Below are 22,405 nucleotides of genomic sequence, written 5' to 3' on the forward strand. Positions count from 1 at the left end.
GTTCTGCTGGTAGCAGAATATGTCTTGGCACTATATCCACAATTGTACAAAAAGGAGAAACCATCACTGCTCTCCATTCCCTGACCTTCAGCCCTGCTACGAAGACAGTCCTGCTGTGCCTTTGGAGGGAAGCTTGTGGATGGTCCTTCAGTTCTGACTTGCTTTGCCTCTCAAGTAGTAAGCAAGCTACCTAAGTTTCAGAGGGCAGCAGGTTGTAGAACACAAGCCTGGCAAAACAGAGATCAAGGAGGAGTAGGTCTAAGCCTGGTCAAGTTTTAAGTCTTTCCAATTCCACTGTACTGCAAATACAGCAAATTGCAAATTCAGCAAATTCCACTAACATTGACAAAGCAAATGGTTGGATAAATACAGGCTTGAAAATGACCTACAGAGTATTCCTAGAAATTTCATGTGATACTTTGCTGCCAACATGATGTTTATTTCTGGTTATGACAATAGATGTTATCTTCCTTTGCCCTCTGCAAAGGAATAACTCAAATGAATAACTCAAAATAAATAAGATGTAAAACAAAAAATGGTGAAGAATCAAAAAAATATCAAGCAATGAGTATGGAAAATGCATGCAATACTGTCACCTATTTGTGCAGATTGCACAGACATGGTTGTGCTAAAACACAGATAGAGAAATATAACGATGCAAAGACTCTAGCTTTGTGTTGCACTTAATTTCATCACATAATGATGGGCTTGGTCTAAAATTATCTGTACTGGGTTTCTTCTCAGCTTCTCTTTGGTACTTGGCTGAAGTTTTAGAGATTTAAATCTTCACATACTTACATTAAGCACAATGAAGAGAAACTGAAAAAACTGTGATTTAAAACTTTGATTATTGGAGAAGGGGAAAAATATGAAAACAGAGATTTAGAAATTACTACATCCCATTCACTGGAAGACACCACTGAAGCTGTGAGGGAAGCACCATTTGGTGGACAAGATGTGCAGTACATATTGAAAAACAAGAAGGCAAAAGCGTACAAGAAGCCTGCAACACTGTGGGCACTGTGGCCAGGAGTATTAAAATAACACCACAGTGCAAATGTGACTGAGTGACCTCATTCCTATCCTAAGTCCTTTAATTATTACAGTATTTTACACTCAAAGCAACAGCAGACCAGTGAGACCGCACCTGTATTTTGAATTAGAAGTGTCCATAGGGAATAGTACCAGAATAACCAACAGCAGTACTATTCCACTTCCCTTGAGACTCCCCACTTAGGCCCATTCTTGGCAAATGCTTTCAATTGTAAGCTCCTCTCAACATCTTGATTAATGTTCATATGCTCCCCACCTCAAAGATGACCTGGTCTCAATATTACTAAATACTGAGAAAACTGATAGCAGAAAGTGAGATCCTCTCTGCCATGCTAGGCCACCCCTGAGCTCATTCATTTAAAATTAAGTTTTTAGCAGGTTTTTTTTTCTAAAATGTGATACTAGCAACAAGAGGTTAGGGCTTTCCTATTTTATGAGTGCTCATCTAAAAAAAGGCTTACCATGCTATTTTTAAAGGCTAATGTTCATGTTGTTTCAGCAAAATGCTCAACGTTGGTTTTAGACATATTTCTTCTTTTATGCCAGACAAGCCAGCTCCTCGTATTCACAAAGCAACTGTGGTTCACTGAACATGTTTCCAGGATTAATTATGACTTCCCAGGGTCAACTTTACACCAATCAATGAAAGCAATTGTGGAAAAGATTACCTTATGAAAACACACAAACTTAGCAAACCTTTAACAAAAAGAACAACTTGTAGAGCTTTCATCAGACTCAGCACTCTTCAAGGACAGCCTGTCAGCATTTGGCATATATGAACAGAGGAGATGGAATAAATCTACAGGAAATCCTTGTGCTTACTCATGTACTCTCAGCACCACAGACAAGTCAAGCCATTTTTATACACTTCTCCCAGTTCACACGTTCCCAGACATCCAATTTCTCACCACAAAAGAAGAATCTTACCTGTAATTTTCTGCAGCAAAGGAGATGGCTCTGGCTCATCACAAATTGCCTTGACAAGGGCCCTTTTCACCTTTTCTTCAGCTGTGTCAAGCTCTTTTTCACATTTGATTTCTCCAACCACCGAATATATGTATATCAGCAAAACAAGGAAGTCTTCACAGGCATAATCATCTTTTGTCCTTTCGTTGTAGGACTTGATCATTGGCAATAACTGGTTCAAAACACTGGGCATTTCTGACTCGCCAATAGTCTGAAAAACAGAAGGAAGGTTGTGTCAGATTGCCTCCATAGTGCTTGTAAGTTAGGACCAGACATACTCCTGTGGCACATCATTCAATATTCACACAGATTTATTTGCTGCTCAGACAGTGAGTTTATTGATTGTCTACAGTTTTTTTCTTAGGGATTCACGATAGCAGCCTTTTAGCACTTGAAAAGCCTTAATATTAGATCTTTCCAAGTACCAGTATAATGAGAGGATGAGAGCATCCATCCCTTGGTATGGGTAGAAATGATACAAAGCACCAAGTCAAACAAGTCCTCTAAATTTTAGGCTTTATCCTCGGGTTTGATTTTGTACATGAGCAGGGGGTTCAAAGCCCAGATTCCATTGACTTGCTGACATCCACATCATGCAACACCAGGGCTGGCATTTAGATCCATTGTGCAGTTCTCTGCCACTCAAAGCAGGCCAATGATTAATTGTACCATCAAACTGCCACCCTCACTGCCCACAAACACCTGTGGATGAAACTTCTACATGCTAATTTTCTGCTTTGGCTTAGCTGGGAACTCAGCAGCAGGATCAGGTGAGAGGTGGGAATACTGCAAGGCAAACAGGAGGAACACTCTGCTCTTGGATGGGGAAGGAGGTGTGGGAGGAAAGAAGAGTCTTTCTCTCCTGGTGGTAGTGATTGCTCAAGTCCATCCAGGAGGGTTCCTGCAACACCAGTACCCCTCCCCTTGTTCTGTGATCACCCAAAAGATCCCCCTGTGAAAACCTGTGGATCAGTTCATAGTGTACAGTAAAACATCAAATCTCTTGTAATCTGGGGAGTCAAGTTTGCAGGCATTTATTCTTGGTTGTTACTACAGTATCTTCACACAGACTAGTCATGGTAAATAGGCACCACAGCCAATAATATACCCTTTAAATTGATTCATAATAAGTAAATAAAACACAAATCAAACATGCTAGGAAGAGATAGAAGTTTATACAACAATGCAAATGCAACAATGCAACAAAGCAAAACAATGCAATGGCTTTAGGAACAAACATTGAAAGCTTTATCTCCAGGTGTACTCCATACAAGACTCCAGGGGGTCTGGTTATATTTTTAGTTGTTCTTCGTCAGTCTCAGAAACACTAACAAGCATCTCAGAAACTGTCATTTTTATACCTACACTGATCCTCCACAGGTCACAATCATTAAGAAAGCATGAATTACTTAAGCTCCAATAAACTTTTTTCCAGGCTGCGCTATAAGAAACTACACTTCTGTGGACTTTTGTACCCCACCCTGCCCTTGACATACAAGTTTTGCCATGGACCCGTCTCTCCTGGGACTTCAGTGTGGTCAGATGTTATGTTTCCATTTGAATACATACCTTGGAGAAGAATTTTCCAACTATCCACTACACCTAACTGTAAGTGCAACTGCAGACTTGAAGCAGTAAATTACAAAGCTGCAGTGGTCAAAAGCATGTGGGAGCCAAGAAGAAACATTCTGAAATCCAGGAGGGGTTGGCACCCTCTGTGTTTGGGCAGGGAGTGCTAAATCACATACACAGTAAGTCCAAGCACAGCTCCACCCAGGAAGCAAATCTATGGTGTTTGGCACTGGTCTGGTATGTGCTGGTAGCTGGGCCATCCTCAAAACAAGGCAGTTTGATTCCTGGATTTCAACTGAGCCCTGCCTTAATTCAGTATTATCTCTTCTCTTCTGAAAAAGTGACACAAATAAATTCTCATCTGGAGTATGGATTCTTTCAGATCCTAAGATGGAAAAAGACAAAGCTTCAAGGAATTCAGAGGTATGCAGTTATCATAAGGAAGCCATCTGCAATGAACAAAAGCCTAATCAGCCCTAAAAATCTAAGAAATCAAGATAAACCTACGTGTGGAGTTATTCTGGAATAGATGACAAACTTCACTCTATATTAACCTGAATTCATTTTTATGAAGAGGCAAGACCTCTGCCAGGTATTATTGAACATCATCTACTATCACTGGCACATCATCTATGCCCCTCCTCCCCTCCCAATCCACAAACTCTACTTCACTCCATCTCTAAGTGCATGGCATGCTGCTACACCACCAAGATGAGTTCTTGAAAAAGCTGCATTTTGCAAGCACAGATTAGCCACAGGCATGGACCACTGAGGATGCCCATGGCTGTATAGAAGAGTAGAGTGAGCAGCTCCTGCCTGAAGATCATGGCTCCTGCAAGTATATGTGTACAGCATCTTTGGCAAACTTTCAAACATACATGATTTTAAAAAAATCATGTCTAAACTTTCAGGGTGATTTACTGTAGGACAGGCTAAAACTCAACAACTTCAAGTAACAATTGCCACCTCTTATCTTCAAAGTAAAAATGAAAGAGGAAAAAAAATTAAAGAGCTGTAATAAACCATTAACTTCAGAATGCACGTAGGGTCTTTCTGGGGTATGAACTTCTCTGGAATGTTTCTCCCCTTATCTCTTGGGAAATGGCACCGCAGAGGACTTCAAATGGAACTTCCAAGTTTTAGAGGCTATTTTGTCCAAACAGGCCAGTTGGACTGGACTGTGCATGAAAAAAAAAAAAAAAAGGGACTCACAACTTCACTGCAGAGCATGGCTCCACAGGGAGTTGGGAAATTTGCCTCAAACAAAATCCACTGGCATATTGTCATTATCTGGCCACCTCCAGTGATTTAGGGGCTCCCTGCACCACCTAACAATCAATCAATTACCCTGATTGAACAGCCCTGGAACAAAAGTTTTAAAAATGTAACTACCCATGACCCAAATTTCCTGCTGGTTATGTTGGCCTCAAGTTAGCCCCATTTGTCTATCATCAAGGGAGTTAATAAAAATAATAAAAACAGGTCAATTTTGAGCTTTCCAAAGACTGTATAAAAACATTAGTGTGCCTTAATGTAGAGCCAGCTAAAAGGGCCCAAGTTCGACCACTTTCTGCTCAGTTGCATTGTCTCGACATTTTAATGCTCTAACCATACATTCTCCAGAATTCAGGGAGACTTTGTGACAGATTTTTGTTGTTTTGCATCTCTTCCCTCTACCCTCTTTAGTAATTTATTTTTATAACTTAAGTGGTATAATAATTTGATGTCCCTAAGGATAAATAGACTGATGTCAATTTGCTGATTTTTGCAAAAGGCCTGAATTTTGGCAGATAGGATAATAGTGAAGAAAGTACAAATATATTCTTGGGGGGGGTAAACACTGAACATGACATTTTGCTTCAAAATCTTATTTACAGGATCTATAGGAATTAGGAGGAAGTGTAATAATTCAAGAAAAAATGTTTTGCAATTCTGTGAGAGGCATTATTTTCAGTATTAAAAAAACCTGTAAGAATCTAAAGCCATATGTATCATCATATTTATTTTTCTCAATAGAAAAAAGAGTGAGTTTCGGAGGAAGGGGAGGTTCAGAGTTTACTTGAATTAACACGTGTCCCTGACAAAACTTAGAAGAGAACTGAGCACTGTAACCCCTGTGCTTCCAGCCCAGTGTCCTCAACTTGTCATTAAAAACATTAAAACAAAAATCAATTTCAACCAAGTAAAATTTATTTTCTTTAAAATCCAGGAGGAAGGAGGAGATAAATCTTGAGAGACTACCTCAGTATGTTAATATTCTAGTGGACTTCTGTTCAGGAAGCAAAACATGTTTAATTCCTTCAGAGGTTGCATGAGTTAAACAGAACTTCTTGGAATGGGAACTACACAGCTTTATACAAGTGAAGAATTTTTTTGGGGAAAACCAAAACTAAAAACAACTCCAAAACCCAGCTGCAGCTAAAACCAGCAGAAGAATCCGTGGAAACTCACAAGCCCTTGGGTAATTTGCTGCCCCAAACTCTGGGACTGGCCTATTTAAACACAGCTCCTTTTATTGTTAACTTAGGTGGGAAAAGAGATGTGGAATAAGCAGCTTTCCAATGTTGCCCTATTTGATTTTTCATGTTTTACCTGGGCTTGACTGTTTGTGGTTTGTGATTTGGCACACTGCATATTAACTTTCCCACAGTCCAGACAGAGGCAAGAACATTCTAACTGCTAAAAGTGACAATGGCACCAAAGGAGAAGCTCATGGGTATGTGAAACTGGCTCAGATCCTTTGATGGTAATAGATCTCTGCAGGAATAGTCATTTTAGTAAAAACAACAGGCGCTGCCAAGCTAAGGAGGAGTCCTTGCTGCCTGCAGTGCTCGGCTGCCCATAAATCAAATGCTGCTACTCGCTGTTTTACACTGTTTGGCCATCTGAGAGTTGGGGTTGGTTGCACATAATTTCCATATGGGTGGGAAGATGTCTGTATTCCCTGCAAAACAATTATTCCATGTATTTAGTTTTTATTAAATGGCCTACATGTGACTAGTGATTTCACACAATAAATCAGTTAAGTATGATCTTACCATTCAAATTATGATTCATCACATGAAGCTCTAGAAATCATTATAATTATTGACTTAGGCAGGTTTTGATAAAAGTGTACCTCTGTTTTGTCTTCTCTTCACATATTTCTAGGGTCTCATTCAAGAAAAATCAACCCAGAACACAACACAGAAAAAAGAAGTTCTTCAAAGTACCACACTCACCATTAGGAAACACCTCAATCTGTGTATGTCAAAATATAGAGCATACAGTTACACAGGTGATTTTAGATAACCAACCCATTATCTATGTATTTCCTTTGACAGGAAGTAAAGTTTTAGTCTCAAACTTATGTTTCTAGCTGGGGGGGGGGTTGCTGACAAAGACTCTCCTTGCAGGGAGAATGAGAAAACTTCGGCCTTAGGGGAAAGCAGACACAGCATTGAGCGAACTCACAGCAGATTGAGAGTGGAGGTGTAAGATGCTGGCAGTAAATGGCTGCCTCCAGTTTAAAAAAAAAGTGTAAGCCATTCAGGATCAGGAGAGACATCAAGTGCCTTTTGTTGGAGACCAAAACAGCTTTATGACTTGCCCCTGCCAATAACAAGAGACTGCACCTTCCTCTCTTTAACGGCAGTGTCTGCCTATTCACTTGATAATCAATACAGAAACCCACCAAGAATACACATATAAAGAAAACAGTGCAGAACTAAACTGCTAGTAAGACACAGGAAACAGTAAAAGAATCTAGGACCTGTCTCCTCTGTCATTACTTTTAATGATTCTTCTGTTTGAATGAAATATCCCTACAGAGCCAAATCAATCTCCTGCCCTCTTTTCTGCATTTATCACCCACTCTGAACATTGCCCAAGGAACTATGTTCTCAAAACTGGAGAGACAATTTTCAGGCTCTCCCTGTAGAGAGAGAGCATCTTAAAAATTTACTATAAACAAATGAAAGAAAAGGAGTAAGCTTCCCAGAAGCTATTTTTGACCTGGCTCACAGTGTCAAAGATACAAATTCACATTAATCCCTTGTTCACACTCTCCCAATTAGACTTCACTCTCACTTTCCACTCACCACAGCAGCCTCTTCCTTGTGCACCTGCTGAGTGTTTCTGTGACTGTGCATTAAATCAAATAATTCTAACCATACTGACTCTCTGCTTGGGTTTACTGCTTGGCCACAGAAACACACTAGTTGTCAAGGACAAAGATTGGACTGCCTCCTTATGCAAAAGTGCCAACTTAAAGCTTAGATGAGCTAGAGTTTAAGGTTGCCAAGAGATAAAAGAAAATTATAGAAATAATCACCTGCTCATTGGATGACTTCTTCAATACACTGTCAAATGGCCAGATGCTTAATTGGTGTCTATCGGCCAACACTACAGATATCAAAAGCCCTTTGATATACCTGATGAATATCTATCCAGGATGTTAGAAGTTACTACAGAACACAGTGACAAGACGAAGGCAAGAAGAAATTACTGACAACATAAAACTTTTTAAAAGCACAACATCTGTAAGCTCTTCTGGTCAGAGATATTTTTTTTAACGTGTCTTGCATAATTCCAAAAACACAGCGCTGACACTTAGCAGCTAATATGTGACAACAACACAAGTATTTAAAACAAGCTCTTCAAGACCTATCATTTCTAAAACCAAAACAAAAGCAAAGCCCAGGACAATTCTTTCTGCCAATAACTCCCTAGCCTATGATCATGACCTAAGCAATTGGATTTCATCTGGATCCCACAGCCAAAGTAGTATATTCCAGTATTTTTCTTTAACTAATATCCTTAGGACATAAAAGAAACTATATTTTGAACAACATAAGTAAGATTTCTTCTTAACACATTTCTCCTGTCTTCACTGAGGACCACAGTTGCTTGACAACAATTTCTAATTTTTAATCTTACAGCTTCTTCAGTTATTCTGTTTCTTCTGCTACAACAAGCAGATTCTGTCACTATGTCAGTACTGCAAGATTTAGATATTTTAAGACAATTCAAATGCCCACTGATACCTCTTCTTCCACAGCACCAAATTCACCTCATTGTAGTGAGTTATGCTGTTGGGCAGTGTATCATTACATGGTATGGTCCAGTTTTTCCCTCTCTCTTTGGAAATCATCAACATGTACAGCTGTGTTAAGATATTTTAATGGGTTCATGGGGGCTCAGCAGCAACAGGGTACTGAAAAAAAGGATATTTAATACGTCTGGATTTTATTCGATGAAGCTCTGCAAGGATAAGGAGAATTTTACTTAAATCACTCATATCTGACATGAGAGACTCATCAGCAGGTTAAAAAGAGAATACTTCCAACCTACTCAGTCAAAGCTTTTAGCTGTGATAGCTTCTACAGACATGCTTGGTAAAAACATGAATCAGCACGGCAAAAACAGTGTCAGCAGAATGAAAAAGGAATACAGGCACAGCCAAGATAAAACCTGTACCAGAAAAAGATCTTGGTGCTCTGCATGTCAGGATCTTTTGTGTATGACTTTTGAAGCTGTTTGTTTCTATAAGTCTTGGAATATTGAGAAAATTGCCAGAACATGGTAGGGGTACAAAACTGAGAAAAGGGCACAGAGAGAACACAGTATCCTATGAGGTTAAATCTCATAAATTTCAAGGGAAACAATGGGAAAGCATTCAACCACTACAAAGCAAGGGATAAGAATCCAGAGGGTTAGAAAACAAATAAAAGGGGTATAAATCAAGAAAAATATAGTATAACCGATTTGGTCATTCAATAGTGCAGATCATGTCTGCAGAAGGAGGGGATTCTGTCCCAAGAGATGATTACTGAAAAGGATTTGGGAGATGCTCGGGACAAAGAAAAGGACTGCTTAGATGATTAGCTGTAATCATTCAGGTTAGAAAAATAGATGACCCAGTAAAGAGTAAAGGTCTAAAAAAATCATGAGTGGACTAGAGAAGGCAGGTAGGGAATGATTGCTCACTCTGTCTCACCACAACAAGAAAGAGGCAATACACAAAGCTGGAAAGGAGCCAGTTTAAAGAGCAAATTAAATGAAGGTATTTCCTGATGCAATTTGCTCAGATGTGGAACTTCTTGCCAGTGTTGTTGTGCTGCTAAATTCTTACTTGGGCTCACAAAGATGATGGGAAATCTCACAGGGGAAAAAATTCCATCAAATACACAGAAACCACAACTGTTACAGAACTCATAATGGTTGGAACAGGGAGAATATCATATAACCTTGTCCTCTTCTCTTAATCATCTGTAGGCAGCTGTTTTTGAGCAGAAGCGAACTTTTTTTTTGTTAAACAAACTAGCTCAGCCGCATTTTTGATCCAATCCGTAATAAACATACTTACGTCAAGGCCAAGGTGAAAGGACCAATGTCACTACAAAAGGCAGTATCCGTGGGACAGAAGTAGGAAAGCAGGTTTACTACAGTATGTGGTAGTGTCAGGATTAATTCCTATATATCGTGCCAAGTCCTAGAGTCCATATTTCTAAGAGGATGTGAAAAACTAGAGATAACACTGAAAAGAGTTACAAAACAATTGAAAGGGTAAATTTCATAGTAAGAGACGGTTCCTTATCAAAAGGAAGAATAACAGTTTATGTATGTCTCTGGACAGAAGAAAATTTCAGAGTATGAGACAGCTCTTGAATCCAGTCAAGAAAGGCACATGAGGAACGAGGGAAGTTGAAACTATGATTTTTCCAGTTCTCAAGTTGGTGAGGACATTCCAAGTGGTGTGCATATTTCACAAAGACTTTTGAGGATGAAAAGGTAGAAAACAAGCAGAAAGCACGGACTCAGTGGCCTCATAGAATAGAATACTGTGCATTAAATACATCTGGTGAGTAGAACTACAAACTGTTTAGCATGGTTCTTGATTGCAGTGAAAGGAATTCTGAAATGTGAGGGAAAAATACTTCAGAAACAGCAGAAAGGATGAAGGCAATACATGCTGTGAAGGCTGTAAGCAGTGAGTCATAAAAGGAGACTGACAGTCAAAACAAGCCCATCTTGTTCTTTTCCTTCACATTCTTGCCTTTTTATAATCTCTTTTCTCTCAAGTCTTCATTTTATGCCTCCTCCTTCAGTCCTATGTTAATCTACCACCATCAAATGTTCCAGAAACTCCTCAGAGCTGTAGGAAAACCTCCAGACGTTTGGTGATGGGTCAGACCACAGTAGACATTGGTACCAGAAATGAAAAATGAGGGCTGGGGATGAGGGTAAAATGGCAAAACTAGTCATATCAAATGAAAAACAAAAGGAGTTTGGAGCATGCATGACTGTTTGGGTCCATCTGAAAGACATTTGTTTTCTGGCTTTCTATGTTTAAGTGTGTTATCTTACCATCAAATTTTTAAAATAAATCCAGTCAACTTCTGCCCCTAGAAGCTTGATATTAACAGACAACCAGGATATCAATCATATATTGCCACAAGCCACAATGCCAGTTTGCACCAAAGCATCACTCAAATAATGATTTCAACTAAGGTTGGGCCAAACGTACACCTGGTATTTTTTAATGATGCTTAGAGATCATACTTTTACATAAAATATGCTGAATAGGGGTACTATCTTGAGCAGAACATACCCCATTTTGCAGTATCCCCGAGATTCAAGAAACTTGGTGAAAATCTACCACTAAGACAATCTACACTAAAACAAAAACTGTTGGAATTTACTAAAGTACAAGTGACTGAAACTCCTTGATGTCAAGAAACTTGAAAGACATTTAAAACATCAATTTGCATGAGATGGTTTTATGAGATTAGGTACCAGATCATGTTGTTATAGAAATCTAAGCAGTAGCTAATTTGAAAATGTTTTGCATTGTATTTGAAATATTTTACACCTTGGTTTGCAGATAGACAAAGACATAACACATAAAAATACATGGACATGGGAGGTTTGCAGAGGAGATCCCACTGCTCTGTCCACAGCCCCAGCTGGAACCACAGGAAGGAGACACAATGGCAACACAAAGACACAAAAAAGGCAGATTATTGTTCTGCTGCAAGGCACCATGGCTGTTAATCAGTACAGTAAATGTTATCACAACAGAGTACTGACATTTCTAGCCCTTGTACAAGGCTCACTATGCTTCAAGCAGGATTCAGGCTTTCATGGTGATTAAAGGCAGATGTCATATGTATAAGTTTATAACTTAAGAATGCCTGGTTCATTTTTGTGTGTGGAAGGAATCTTTCATTCACAGAACATCTTCATTGGAGGACACTCACTGCAGCATGATTTGCACATGGAAGAACATTTTTTTCCTCTCTTCAGGTTGGAGAATAAAAGAAAGTTAATTATAGAACCATATTTCATTCCATCCTATGAAATGTATCAGGTTAATAATTTTCCTGTCCAGTTTTTTAGCACCACGAAAAATTAATCAGGTTACCATCTTTCAAAGAGCAGCAGATGGCAGAACAGTTATACTCCAAAGAAAAGTACATTTTTTCCCTATAAATATGTGAACTGCAGCAACAACAACTACTCAGCATGGATATAATATTAAACATCAAGTGAAATACAGGCATAGGCAAAATGACATTTATAGTGAAACATTATTGAAATCCCACTCTTTTAGTCTTCTCATCCCATCTTGGAAATGCTTTCCTGCTCTAGAAGCTAACAGTTCTCTTTTCAAACACAATTTAACTCAAGCACCTACAAACTGTTTCTTCAGCTCCCTAGCTGAGCAGGAATCTTCTGCGCTGGTATTCACCTGCAGTGGTGAGCAGACTGCACAGCCAGGGCTGGTGTGGCTATGCGAATTTTTAGGATGCTTGTTATTAGAGAGTACATGCAACACCTGCTTGTCAGTCATGATGTTCTTTGCCCCTTGGCCCATGCGTCCTTCCTTTGGTTGGCATGTGGCAAGTCCTCTCCTCTTTTGGTTCCTTTCACCATTCCCATCATCCCCACATGGAGCCAGGCCAGCTGGGTGGCACTGGCAGGGGTTTTGCTGTTGGCCCTCGCTCTGGATGGAAAAGATTTCAGACTGCTTTCCCAGTGCCAGCTGCAAGGGCCATGTGAGGGCATCCTGGCCATGTGCCGGGGATTGCTCCTGCCACACCTCCTCCCCATGCATTTGTCCAGCATGAGCTACAACTAGAAAAACCATCCCACTTTCTGTCCCCCTGGGATTTCCCTCCCACTCAGCCAAACGCCTGAGTCAGCATAGCTATCCCTCATGAAATCCCATTTGCACAAAGGGAGACCACTGGAGCACAGGACATCTGGTCCCAATATCTTAAACCACTTAAATCACGCATGCCATTCCAAACATTTAAGGACTTCAGAAGTTTTCAGTTTTTTTCATATATATTTCCTAGTTGCTTCATGCAGAAAGCATTTATGTTCCAAGTTTCACTCTAAAGAGGTGGGCAAATATATATTCCACCTCATTTTAACGAGAAAAAAAAAATACTCTGCTTTAAAGATAAGACCAGATCTGGCTTAAGCTACTTTTATGTTAACTACATTTTAAAAAATTATTTTAGGAGAGTATCAACATGTCCTGAAATACAACACAATTCAGATTCCATTAACAGGCAACAAAAGGTGGTTATTATATGCAATATAAAAAAAGTCCCAAAGCTATCCAATAAAGAATGAAAAACCCCACAAATTCAGCTATATATGCTAGAAGGTGAGGTTCCAAGATGTTTTTCAGTTAGTTACCCATTGTGATTTTTGGTAACAAAGAAAGGACTCCTGGCCCAGTGGTCAGCACTAGACTGATCCTCTAGAGACCAATGCTCAGCTCCAAGTCCAAATGTGAGCTTCTTGCCTTTCTACACCTGTAAGCAGTGGTAGCTTCCCATGCTACCAAATGTTAATTTGAGTGCTCTGCCTGATGCTGAGGCCGGGATATGAGAAATAACATTCAGTGTAGCTAAGAATTCCCTTTACAGCCCCCACCTACATTGTGAGTCACGGTATGCTGATGCCAATACAACAGAGGCAGACTTTATCCCGCTGTAACCTATTTAGTATGAGCATCAATAGCCATCAAGTTGTCACAAGATGGAGCTCACCATCAACTGGCTTCTTTTCTCAAAACCAGTATGGGTATGTCCATGTATCTCACAGTCTCTCTTGCACAGGTCTTATAAAAGAGAAAATATAGCATCTTGATACAATTTCTTTCCTTCTTATCTGGCTCTCCACACTTCAGGAAGGGAGTGTTTCCAACCTTTACCATTGTAGCATACTCATACTACTATAACAGCAGAAAAATTCAAATTTCTTCTTAAAGCGCTACTAGAAGATTCTTAAATCACTCCACTTTTCTAACAAGCCATCTGTCAGTATGCTCTCAGGACAAGACAATCAGACTTCTGGGTCATAAGTGATACTCTGTATGGAGACACCACTGCAGCAAAAAAAAAGGGAGGTCTGAGACACCCTAATTTGATGAGAGAATCCAGAGTACCTTTGTTATATACTGTAATGCACAAAATACTTTAAATCATTTATCTGAGCCTTGGATCATATTTTGGAAGGCAGACTAGTATTACAAAGCTCTTTTAGACACTGTTTATTAACATCAAAATGAAATATGAAAAGCACTTTCTGTTAAATCCAGGATCTGAACAACTCTTATAATGTATCCTAAATGCAGAAAAATGGTATTGCAACAGCTAGAAAAAACTGCGTTGTTACTAAAAATGATTTTTTTTTACTGCACTAATGTATGTTTACTCCTTCTAAAAATAACTTTTCAAAACAACATCATCAGAATTAAATTACCCAGAAATGTAACCACGTGAGTTAGCACTCCAGTCGTCACCTGGGACCCTCATAACCCAGACTATTTCTAATTTTCCTGGAGCAAACATTTTGATCTTCCCAATAGAAAGTGCTGCAGGCCCTAGCAAAGATCACATAGCCCACAAAATGTCTCTGCTACTGTGTAAGAAAAGCAGCATGGGAAGGGGGTAGGTGAAAACAAATGTATACACAGTTGTTTCTATTTAAATTTCACCTTTCTTTCATTTTTTATAACCACTACAAAAATCCTAAACTAGTCTCAGAACAATCTCTTCTCCTGCTTCCAAATAATGTCCCTCTGCCACCTCAGTCATGGTACTTCTGTCAGACCCTAGCAAACTACTGCTTGGTGGTCTCACTGGTCTACCCTGAGTCATATTTTAATTAGTAAGAGCATTGAGAAGAGATCTGTGTACAGATATTGGCGAATCTTCAAACAAGAGTACACGCTGTTCATTTTATTCACAATGAAAAAGCTCTTAAAGAGATTTTGATAAAGATTTGCCTCCTGCTTGCGGCCCACGTTTGTAATGTTTATATAAGTGAGGGATATAAATCTTTTTCAAATGAACCCCACGGTTTTTAAACCAGCCTCGTTATAAACTGCCTGTTTCCGTTTTGCCTGCCTAAGCAAGCAATGCAGAGCCTGCTTGGGATAGACTGGAACTAATTTAATGTGCTCCAGGTTTAATCCCCATCCTCCCGGCTTTTACTGGCAGATTTTACACAGAGGACTACTGCTGACTTTAACAATGATTCATGTGATAAGTGGGTTTCGATTTGTTTTTCCGCATCAGAAAACATGCAGGAGAAATGCCACCAAAATAATTTTAATAAAACATGGTCGAGATGGAGCAAAGCTGAACTAAGAAGAATTAAACTTTAACACAAGAACTGTTTCTCTGTGTTTCATTTTTAAAGGCGAATTTCTAGCTCGCTTTATGCAGAAGAGCAAAGAGAAGTGCGCAGACCTCTCCGCTGGTGCGCAAGGAGGCCGGCGCGCATTGCCGCAGCCCAACACGAAGGAGAGCGGGCCGGGGTCTGTAACGGGGAAGGCGAAGCAGCGGGACAGCCCCCTCGGCGGCACAGCCCCACGGCGGGAGAGACCCACGGCGGGAGAGACCCACGGGGGGACAGCCCCACGGCGGGAGAGACCCACGGCGGGAGAGACCCACGGCGGGCAGCCCCCACGGCCGGACAGTCCTCACGCGGGGACAGCCCTCACGGCCGGACAGTCCTCAGGCTCCCGGCGGCGCGGCCCGAGCGCTCCGGGCACGGCCTGAAGGTGGCGCTGTTGGAGCGCGGCGGGAGCGGAGCCGCCGCCTGGCAAACGAAAATCCTGCTACGTCCTTTCTGCTGCGGACATGCTGCTTCGCTCTCTCTCTCTTTTTTCTTTTTTTTTTTTAATTTGTTTTAAATTCGCAGGAGCAAAACATATTCATTAACACGGCACGCTGAAAAAGGGACAGCACTTACAGATGTAATAGCTGTTTATTTTTGCAAAAAGGTAACTGAATGACTGATGCAGAGACCATGTAGATGCTATTTTGCAATCATCTTCTCGCGTATCGAATTCCCTGCTCATTTACATAAACCAGATGTTTCCCCGACAAACCGCATTCCTTGAAGAAAAACCAGAAGTTGCTATACTTCATGTCCAAAATGAAAGATGATGTGAATGTTCCATTAGCCACTAAAGGCAAATGTATACTTAAAGTGCAACAGTTTCCTTTTATTTTGCACAACTTTTGTGAGGGCTTAGATGATCCTCGGCAGAAGCATTAGAAAAGAAAAATAAAGCTACTTAAATTTACCCACTGGCCTCAATAGCTTCTACTTCCCTTGGGAGTGAAATGCCTTTGCCAGATCTTGACCCTTGAAACAGTGCACAGGGTGGACAAATACTCTGAAACAAGTAATCAGAATTCCTCATTCCTGCAGGAGAGTTGGCTTCTGGAATCTTTCTTTCTGGTACCAGATAACCAGAGGATCATTGAAGAATAAGAATGATTGTTTTACTAGTTTAGTGATAATTTAAAACTTGCAACCTTTTAGTACATATGGGTAAAGTGAAGGACATGAAAAATACATATTTGCTGTTACTGAGAGAAAAAATATTACCAGGAAAAAATTCTGAAATCTCTGTTACTGATTCTTACTGATTTTACCAAAAACCAGCTTGCTAAAGTTCTAGATTACTACAGGAACAACAGTGTTTTACACTAAACTGAAGTGCTGAATTCATGGAGGAGGGCTGAAGGTTATACTTGTTACTAATCTTCCAGAACATACTTTTCTCTTTCCAATACATGGATCTACCAACTTCTGGTGTGAAGCTATTAGAATCCTCAGGCACAGAGCAACAGAAATTTTGCACTAAAAGCAAAACATTTAGCCTGAGAATAATTAGTAGGTAACTGATCAACAGTCAAATCACCAATAATAACCCAAACATCAGGAAAAAAGCAAGGGTGAGCTCCAAAAGCCAGTATTTCATGCCATTTCAGCAAAGAGTGTGATTAAATGTAGAATATTTCGTGCCGTGGCCACGAAATTCAGAACAGGCTCTGATGCTGCAGGTAGGAATGTAGAAACCACACAGCAAAGGCAACTTTGCTAATGGCAATGGCAAAACAATGGGTAAAATTTCTTGATTTGACAAAATGTTGGGAGTCCTGGGATGTTCCAAACTCACTCTTTATCCTGAGATTGAGGTATCAATAGTTTTGCAAGAGCTGACTCAGCTTTCAGCTGTAAGAAGTTCTCCTTGGAACCAGCACAACCCTCTTTTCTCAGTTCTTCTTTTCAGCACAGGCTAGCAAACACTGAGCCAACTGCAAAATAACTGAGAATTGGACTCCACCAGTTCTCAGTCTTGAATTAGGTCACATGTTTCACTAGCCACCTATCTCACCTAACTATACCATGAATTGAGAAGACAAGGTTATTAAATGTCTATATCAAACCACTCAAGGAACACATGTGGTAACTTCAGTAAAGCAACACTGAAACAAAACACTCCAGAACAATGTGTTACAATTAACCTTTATTATTGGTCCTTTCAAAAAACACTGTAGCCCTAGAAGGGCCATGTGGCCCTAGTGCGTGGCAGTCATGTTTGCCTCTCCTGACAACAGCAGAGCACTGCCACAAAGCCCACAGTTCTCACATGCAAATGCTCCTACTCTGGCCACTGAGACAGCCCTACCGACTACTGTTAAATCTTCCACGTCCACAAAAGCTACTCTGGGTGTCTCAAAATCTTCTGTACTTCTGTTTCCACTTTCTGGCAAGAACGATTACATGAACATGATCATGTACAAAAGGATAAACATCTATCCACAAAGTGAGCCTCCTGCCAACACAGACAAAAAACCTGACATGTACAACAGGGGGGAAAAAAAAGTTAAAATACTATTTTGGCTGCATCCCTCCAAGCTGCAATGAGCAGCAAGCCTTTGAAAGACATTCCTTCAAAATCACAAGTTCTCAGTTTACAGTTCTCTCCACATAAAATAACGTGGCATCATCATATGCTGGCAGAATTTTAGCTCAGTCTAGAATGGATTTCCCCCCAAATCTTATTATGCAAATAAACAAACAAACAGCATGACTGATCCACCATTTTAACACAACATAATCACAGGAATTCTAGTAAGCATTTATGCCTTTTTTTTCATTAAGAGAGAAAAATCCAATCTCTCAGTGTATATATTGAAAAGATTGCTCACATAGTTTGTTCCCAACTCTCACAAGTAATACACACTAATTACCATCAGACCTTTACACATCTGATATCACAGGGGAGGGCTGAACCCAAGCCCATGCTACATAATTAAATTCAAAGTTTTCATCTTAGAGCAAAGACTAGATTGACAGCATGGTGAAGCAAAAGTCCTTATCTACACAACTGATAAAGTAAGTATGCAAAAGCTCAGGAGGTTAGGGGGTAGCCCGAGTTCCAATACTACTCAATCTCTGTCAATTTGGCATCAATTAGACCCCTAAGAACGAGACTGATATTCTCAATTTACTTGGTATGTGCCATAAATAGCCAGGATGTAACACTGCCTTTAAACCAGTGGTCTAAAACTACAACATTTCCTTGCTTATTGCTTATCAAAATCAGTGTCAAACTGATTCTTCCAGTCCCATCTGATGTTTTTAAAAAAATCAGTAATGATCACTCCCTGGCTGTAACATTTGTGATACACTGCTTTATCTTTTAAATAATGTTGTAGTCTGCCAGCTTCAAAGCTGACTTCACAATGTCAGGACTTCATACTATTGGTGGAATTTTAGTATTATTTCTACCAGCTCTCAAACTTTCCAGAACTTAACTTTTATATTTAAAGCTATCCACTCATGAAGAACAAACAACTCTCTCCAGGGATATGATATAGATACTTTTTAAAAAATCATGGTGCAAAACACAAACAGCTGTAAAAATTAAAATATCAAGTCAATTTTCCTGACACTACATAACTGTTCCCTAGAGTGTGTATTTTGTTCACAATAAACTGTAATGTGTGAAGAACTGAAAAAGAAACTCGATGTATTTTTCTCAGGAAGTTTTTCCCCAACAGACTTTTGTCAGAATATGCCTGCTACATTATTCAGCTGCTAGACTGGTGAATTATGAGGTTATGAATAACATGATGTTCAGTATTTATATGAAGACTGCACTTAAGATTTTTTTTTGGAAGAAATGCAAAAGCAGCTTGCTTCTCAACAAAAAAAACCCTAAAAGCACATGCTGAAACAGACATGGAAGGCTGACATTACCAACACTGAGAAGCACTTGGAACTTCTGCAATGGGTGGAGAAAAGTTGGGAAGGGCAGCAACTAGAAATGTTTTGGAAGAAGAAAACATTTTTTAGGGTGAAAGTTAATTTTTACTGTGCCAATCACAATTTAAGTTAAATTCAACTTTATTTTTCCTCATTCAGTTTATGATCTCATCTAGTCATCAAGGATGATTGATGATGTTTCAGCATTTGGGCATTTGCCAGTTGCAAGTAAAAGAGAATTATTTATTTTTCTTTAGCACTACACTGCTGCCATTAACTGTATCCCACCCCTTCTGTTTACAGCCTGTCACTGCAGCCACAGCTTTATTTTAATGTGGTATAAGCTCTTGTCTGGGGTTGATAGTGTAAGTGATCTAGCAGACATCTTGCACAAAGAGCATCATTTTGCACAGAGAACACACAGCCTTTACTTCTGAAATTATCCCTGCCACTGATCCAGACAGGATTGTCCTCTCCCATTAAAATGTGGACTTCAAAGCCGTAAGAGAGCAATGGACGCTGTCAGTTTCCTCGTGGTAAAACTACATTTACTTAATCCCTTTAAAAACAAACAAACAAGAAAATTACTTTGACCTTTGCCTTGGCACAAGGATTCTGATTTGAAATGTGTATTACATGTCTAACATGCTGTAACTGTGTCCAGCTGAACTGGGCCAGATTTATGTGCAATTAGGAAAAAAGGAAACCAAAACAATTTCATTTTCATATTTGTTAATATCAAAACATCTTGTAGCAGCATTAAGTTTTAACTGAAACACACAGAACAATGAAAAAGTAAAATAACTGGAGAAGGAGTGATCTGATAAAAACTGCATTAAAAAAATAATATGGACTTTCTCACTTGCATTTTTTCTGGATTAAACTACTCAAAAATGTATGTTTGAATGTCCCCACTTTGGCTGTTCATAAGCCACAGGGAGGTTTTTTTGCATGAACTCTTCAACCTGAGAGTTTTAGCAGAAAAGCTTCTTTACAAGGCTTAATTAAAAGCAGGTTTAAGTCAGGGCCCTCATTCAGTCTGGGTTTTATTTTGGCCTTCGCTCTGTGTCAGAAGTCAAGTCCCAGAAGAGAAATGAAGGTCATTATTGAGTCAAGAGAATATTTTCTCCTTCATTCTAAGCCCAACTAAACATGTTTCAGGTTTGGGTTTAGGTATCTCCAAATGAGATTTTATATAATATGCACCTAAGGGTGAAACACAAGAAGATGCTAATCACGATGTCTAACTTTGCCCTACATAATAAATAATGTGCAAGAAGCACACTGCAATCTTCTTTGCATGCAACTGGTTTGGTGGGGGAAATGTACATTCTGAACAGATGGAGTTCACAGTGAGTGTAACTCACACCGTCGGATGTTCACAATAAATGCAGCGTCATTGTCATGAAGTGTGCTAAATAGTCATGCAGCCACACTACAGAATGCACTGAGCAATGTACCAAACAGAACTGCACTGGCAGGTCTATCAGAAAACATTCAACCTTTTTTTTTCCAGAATGTTTTCCAGAATATTTTAAGTAGTAGTTTCTCGGAGACTTTTGACATTGAATACTAGGCTAGTGGTTTTTAAAGCATGCTCTGCTTAAAAGCAAGATTATATTTTAGCATGAATAGCTATAAAAAAGTTCATTCCTATCAGTCATTCTAGTGCAAGGAACAAGGACCAATAGCCAAGCAGTTAATCACTTCAGCTAACAGGAAATGTATTATGTTATCCTTGGTGGTTTTGTAACTGGACAGTAGGCACAGCCTAGTGCATCCTGTTTGCAACCAAGAGCAGAAGCAGATGCAAGACTGTGATATTTGTCACAAGCATTTCTAAGAACAAAAACATGGTGATGCTTTTCAAAAGGCTTTTCAATGTTCGCCAGATGTGGAGCACATGTGACCCTTGAATGTGAAAGAATAATGCGACAATAAAGTTGAATCAATACAACATGTGCCAGTAATCACACCAAGATGACATGCAAATGTTTTAAAAACAAAAATATGTAAATTATTTTTAGTTCTTCAGGACAGAAAAACCTGGCACCTGGTCATCCATGAGTTGCTGTTTTCATCCTCATTTGAAAGCCCATCTGCTTGAAATATGTTTCTCCCTGCGTGAGACAGCATCTAGCTTTTGTATTTTTACGTAAAGAAATTCCATTCCTGTGCCATTACTTACTGAAAACAATTAAGAGTTAGATTTAAAAGATTTTAAAAGATTTAAAGCTTTCCTCTGCCTCTATGTATTTTATGAAAATAAAACTCCTATGAATAACACATGCAGGAAAATGATAAGAAAATTAGTGCCAGGCAAGAGTGCCTCAGTGATGTCTTGAAACTATGTCTCCTCTTTTGACTTACAGAAGGGAAACATAATGAGAAGGGGCACACCACTCCATGCTTATCTTTACTACTCTAAGTCTACCCATCAGATACTAAAGAAACAATTAATTTTCAGCTAGTGATCATTTCTGAAGGAGATCTTGCTCAGGCTATGGATAAAACACATATGCACACAGTCATAGGCTAGGAAACAATTAATTTCACAGAGGCAACAAAACCATTTGCAGATGCTGATGTTTGAAGTTCAAACCGATAATCTTACATGTGTGAATTCATACAGAGAAAAAATTTCATTCCATGTTGCTCAAAAATTGTATGAAATCAGAACCCAAAGCAAAACATTGAATTTTTGCAAGCTGTTAACAGACTTCCCCTAAAACACATGGTGGCTTCCCAACCTATACATTTGTTGCCAATGCTTGCAGTCAGACCCCTACAAATTAAATATGGGCACATATGTCTCCAGTATATTCGACCTCTACACTGCAGATGAAACTAAACCAGCATGTAGACAAAGCCAAGCTTGGCCTATGCCAGTGAGTGACACTGCCTTGCAGCAGCAGCACTGTGTGTCCTTGTGCAGCTGCTGTCATCTCTGCGGGTGCAATGAGAAGATGTTGTGAACCATTTCTCTCCTACAGTAGATAGCTTCTCAAACAGCCTTTTCTTCCACGGGATAGAGAAAAAGCATAGATTTCCTACAGCTGTGGCAGAAGCCAACGTCTCACAAAGACCAGCTTGGAGAAACAGTAAATAAGGTACACAGAAGGTGCTGAGTTGTTCTAGAGGCTCTCCAGAACTGTGAAATTCAGATGTTTCAACTTGAATGTTGTGTACTGACTCACTGAGTATTTTTTGTGGAATTTCAGAAATTAAATAACCTGGTGAG

General features: G+C 39.6%; 1 protein-coding gene across 1 annotated transcript in view; it reads right to left on the reverse strand.

Annotated features, from left to right (window-relative positions):
- SCFD2 (sec1 family domain containing 2) overlaps nt 1-22,405 on the reverse strand; it is a 187,877-nt gene that overhangs the window by 105,683 nt on the left and 59,789 nt on the right. The window contains exon 5 of the mRNA XM_030946849.1: nt 1,981-2,230. Coding sequence (XP_030802709.1) covers nt 1,981-2,230 — 250 coding nt within the window. The remainder of the gene's footprint in view (nt 1-1,980; nt 2,231-22,405) is intronic.

Source organism: Camarhynchus parvulus, chromosome 4 (genome assembly GCF_901933205.1).
Source record: "Camarhynchus parvulus chromosome 4, STF_HiC, whole genome shotgun sequence".
Lineage (NCBI taxonomy): Eukaryota > Metazoa > Chordata > Aves > Passeriformes > Thraupidae > Camarhynchus > Camarhynchus parvulus.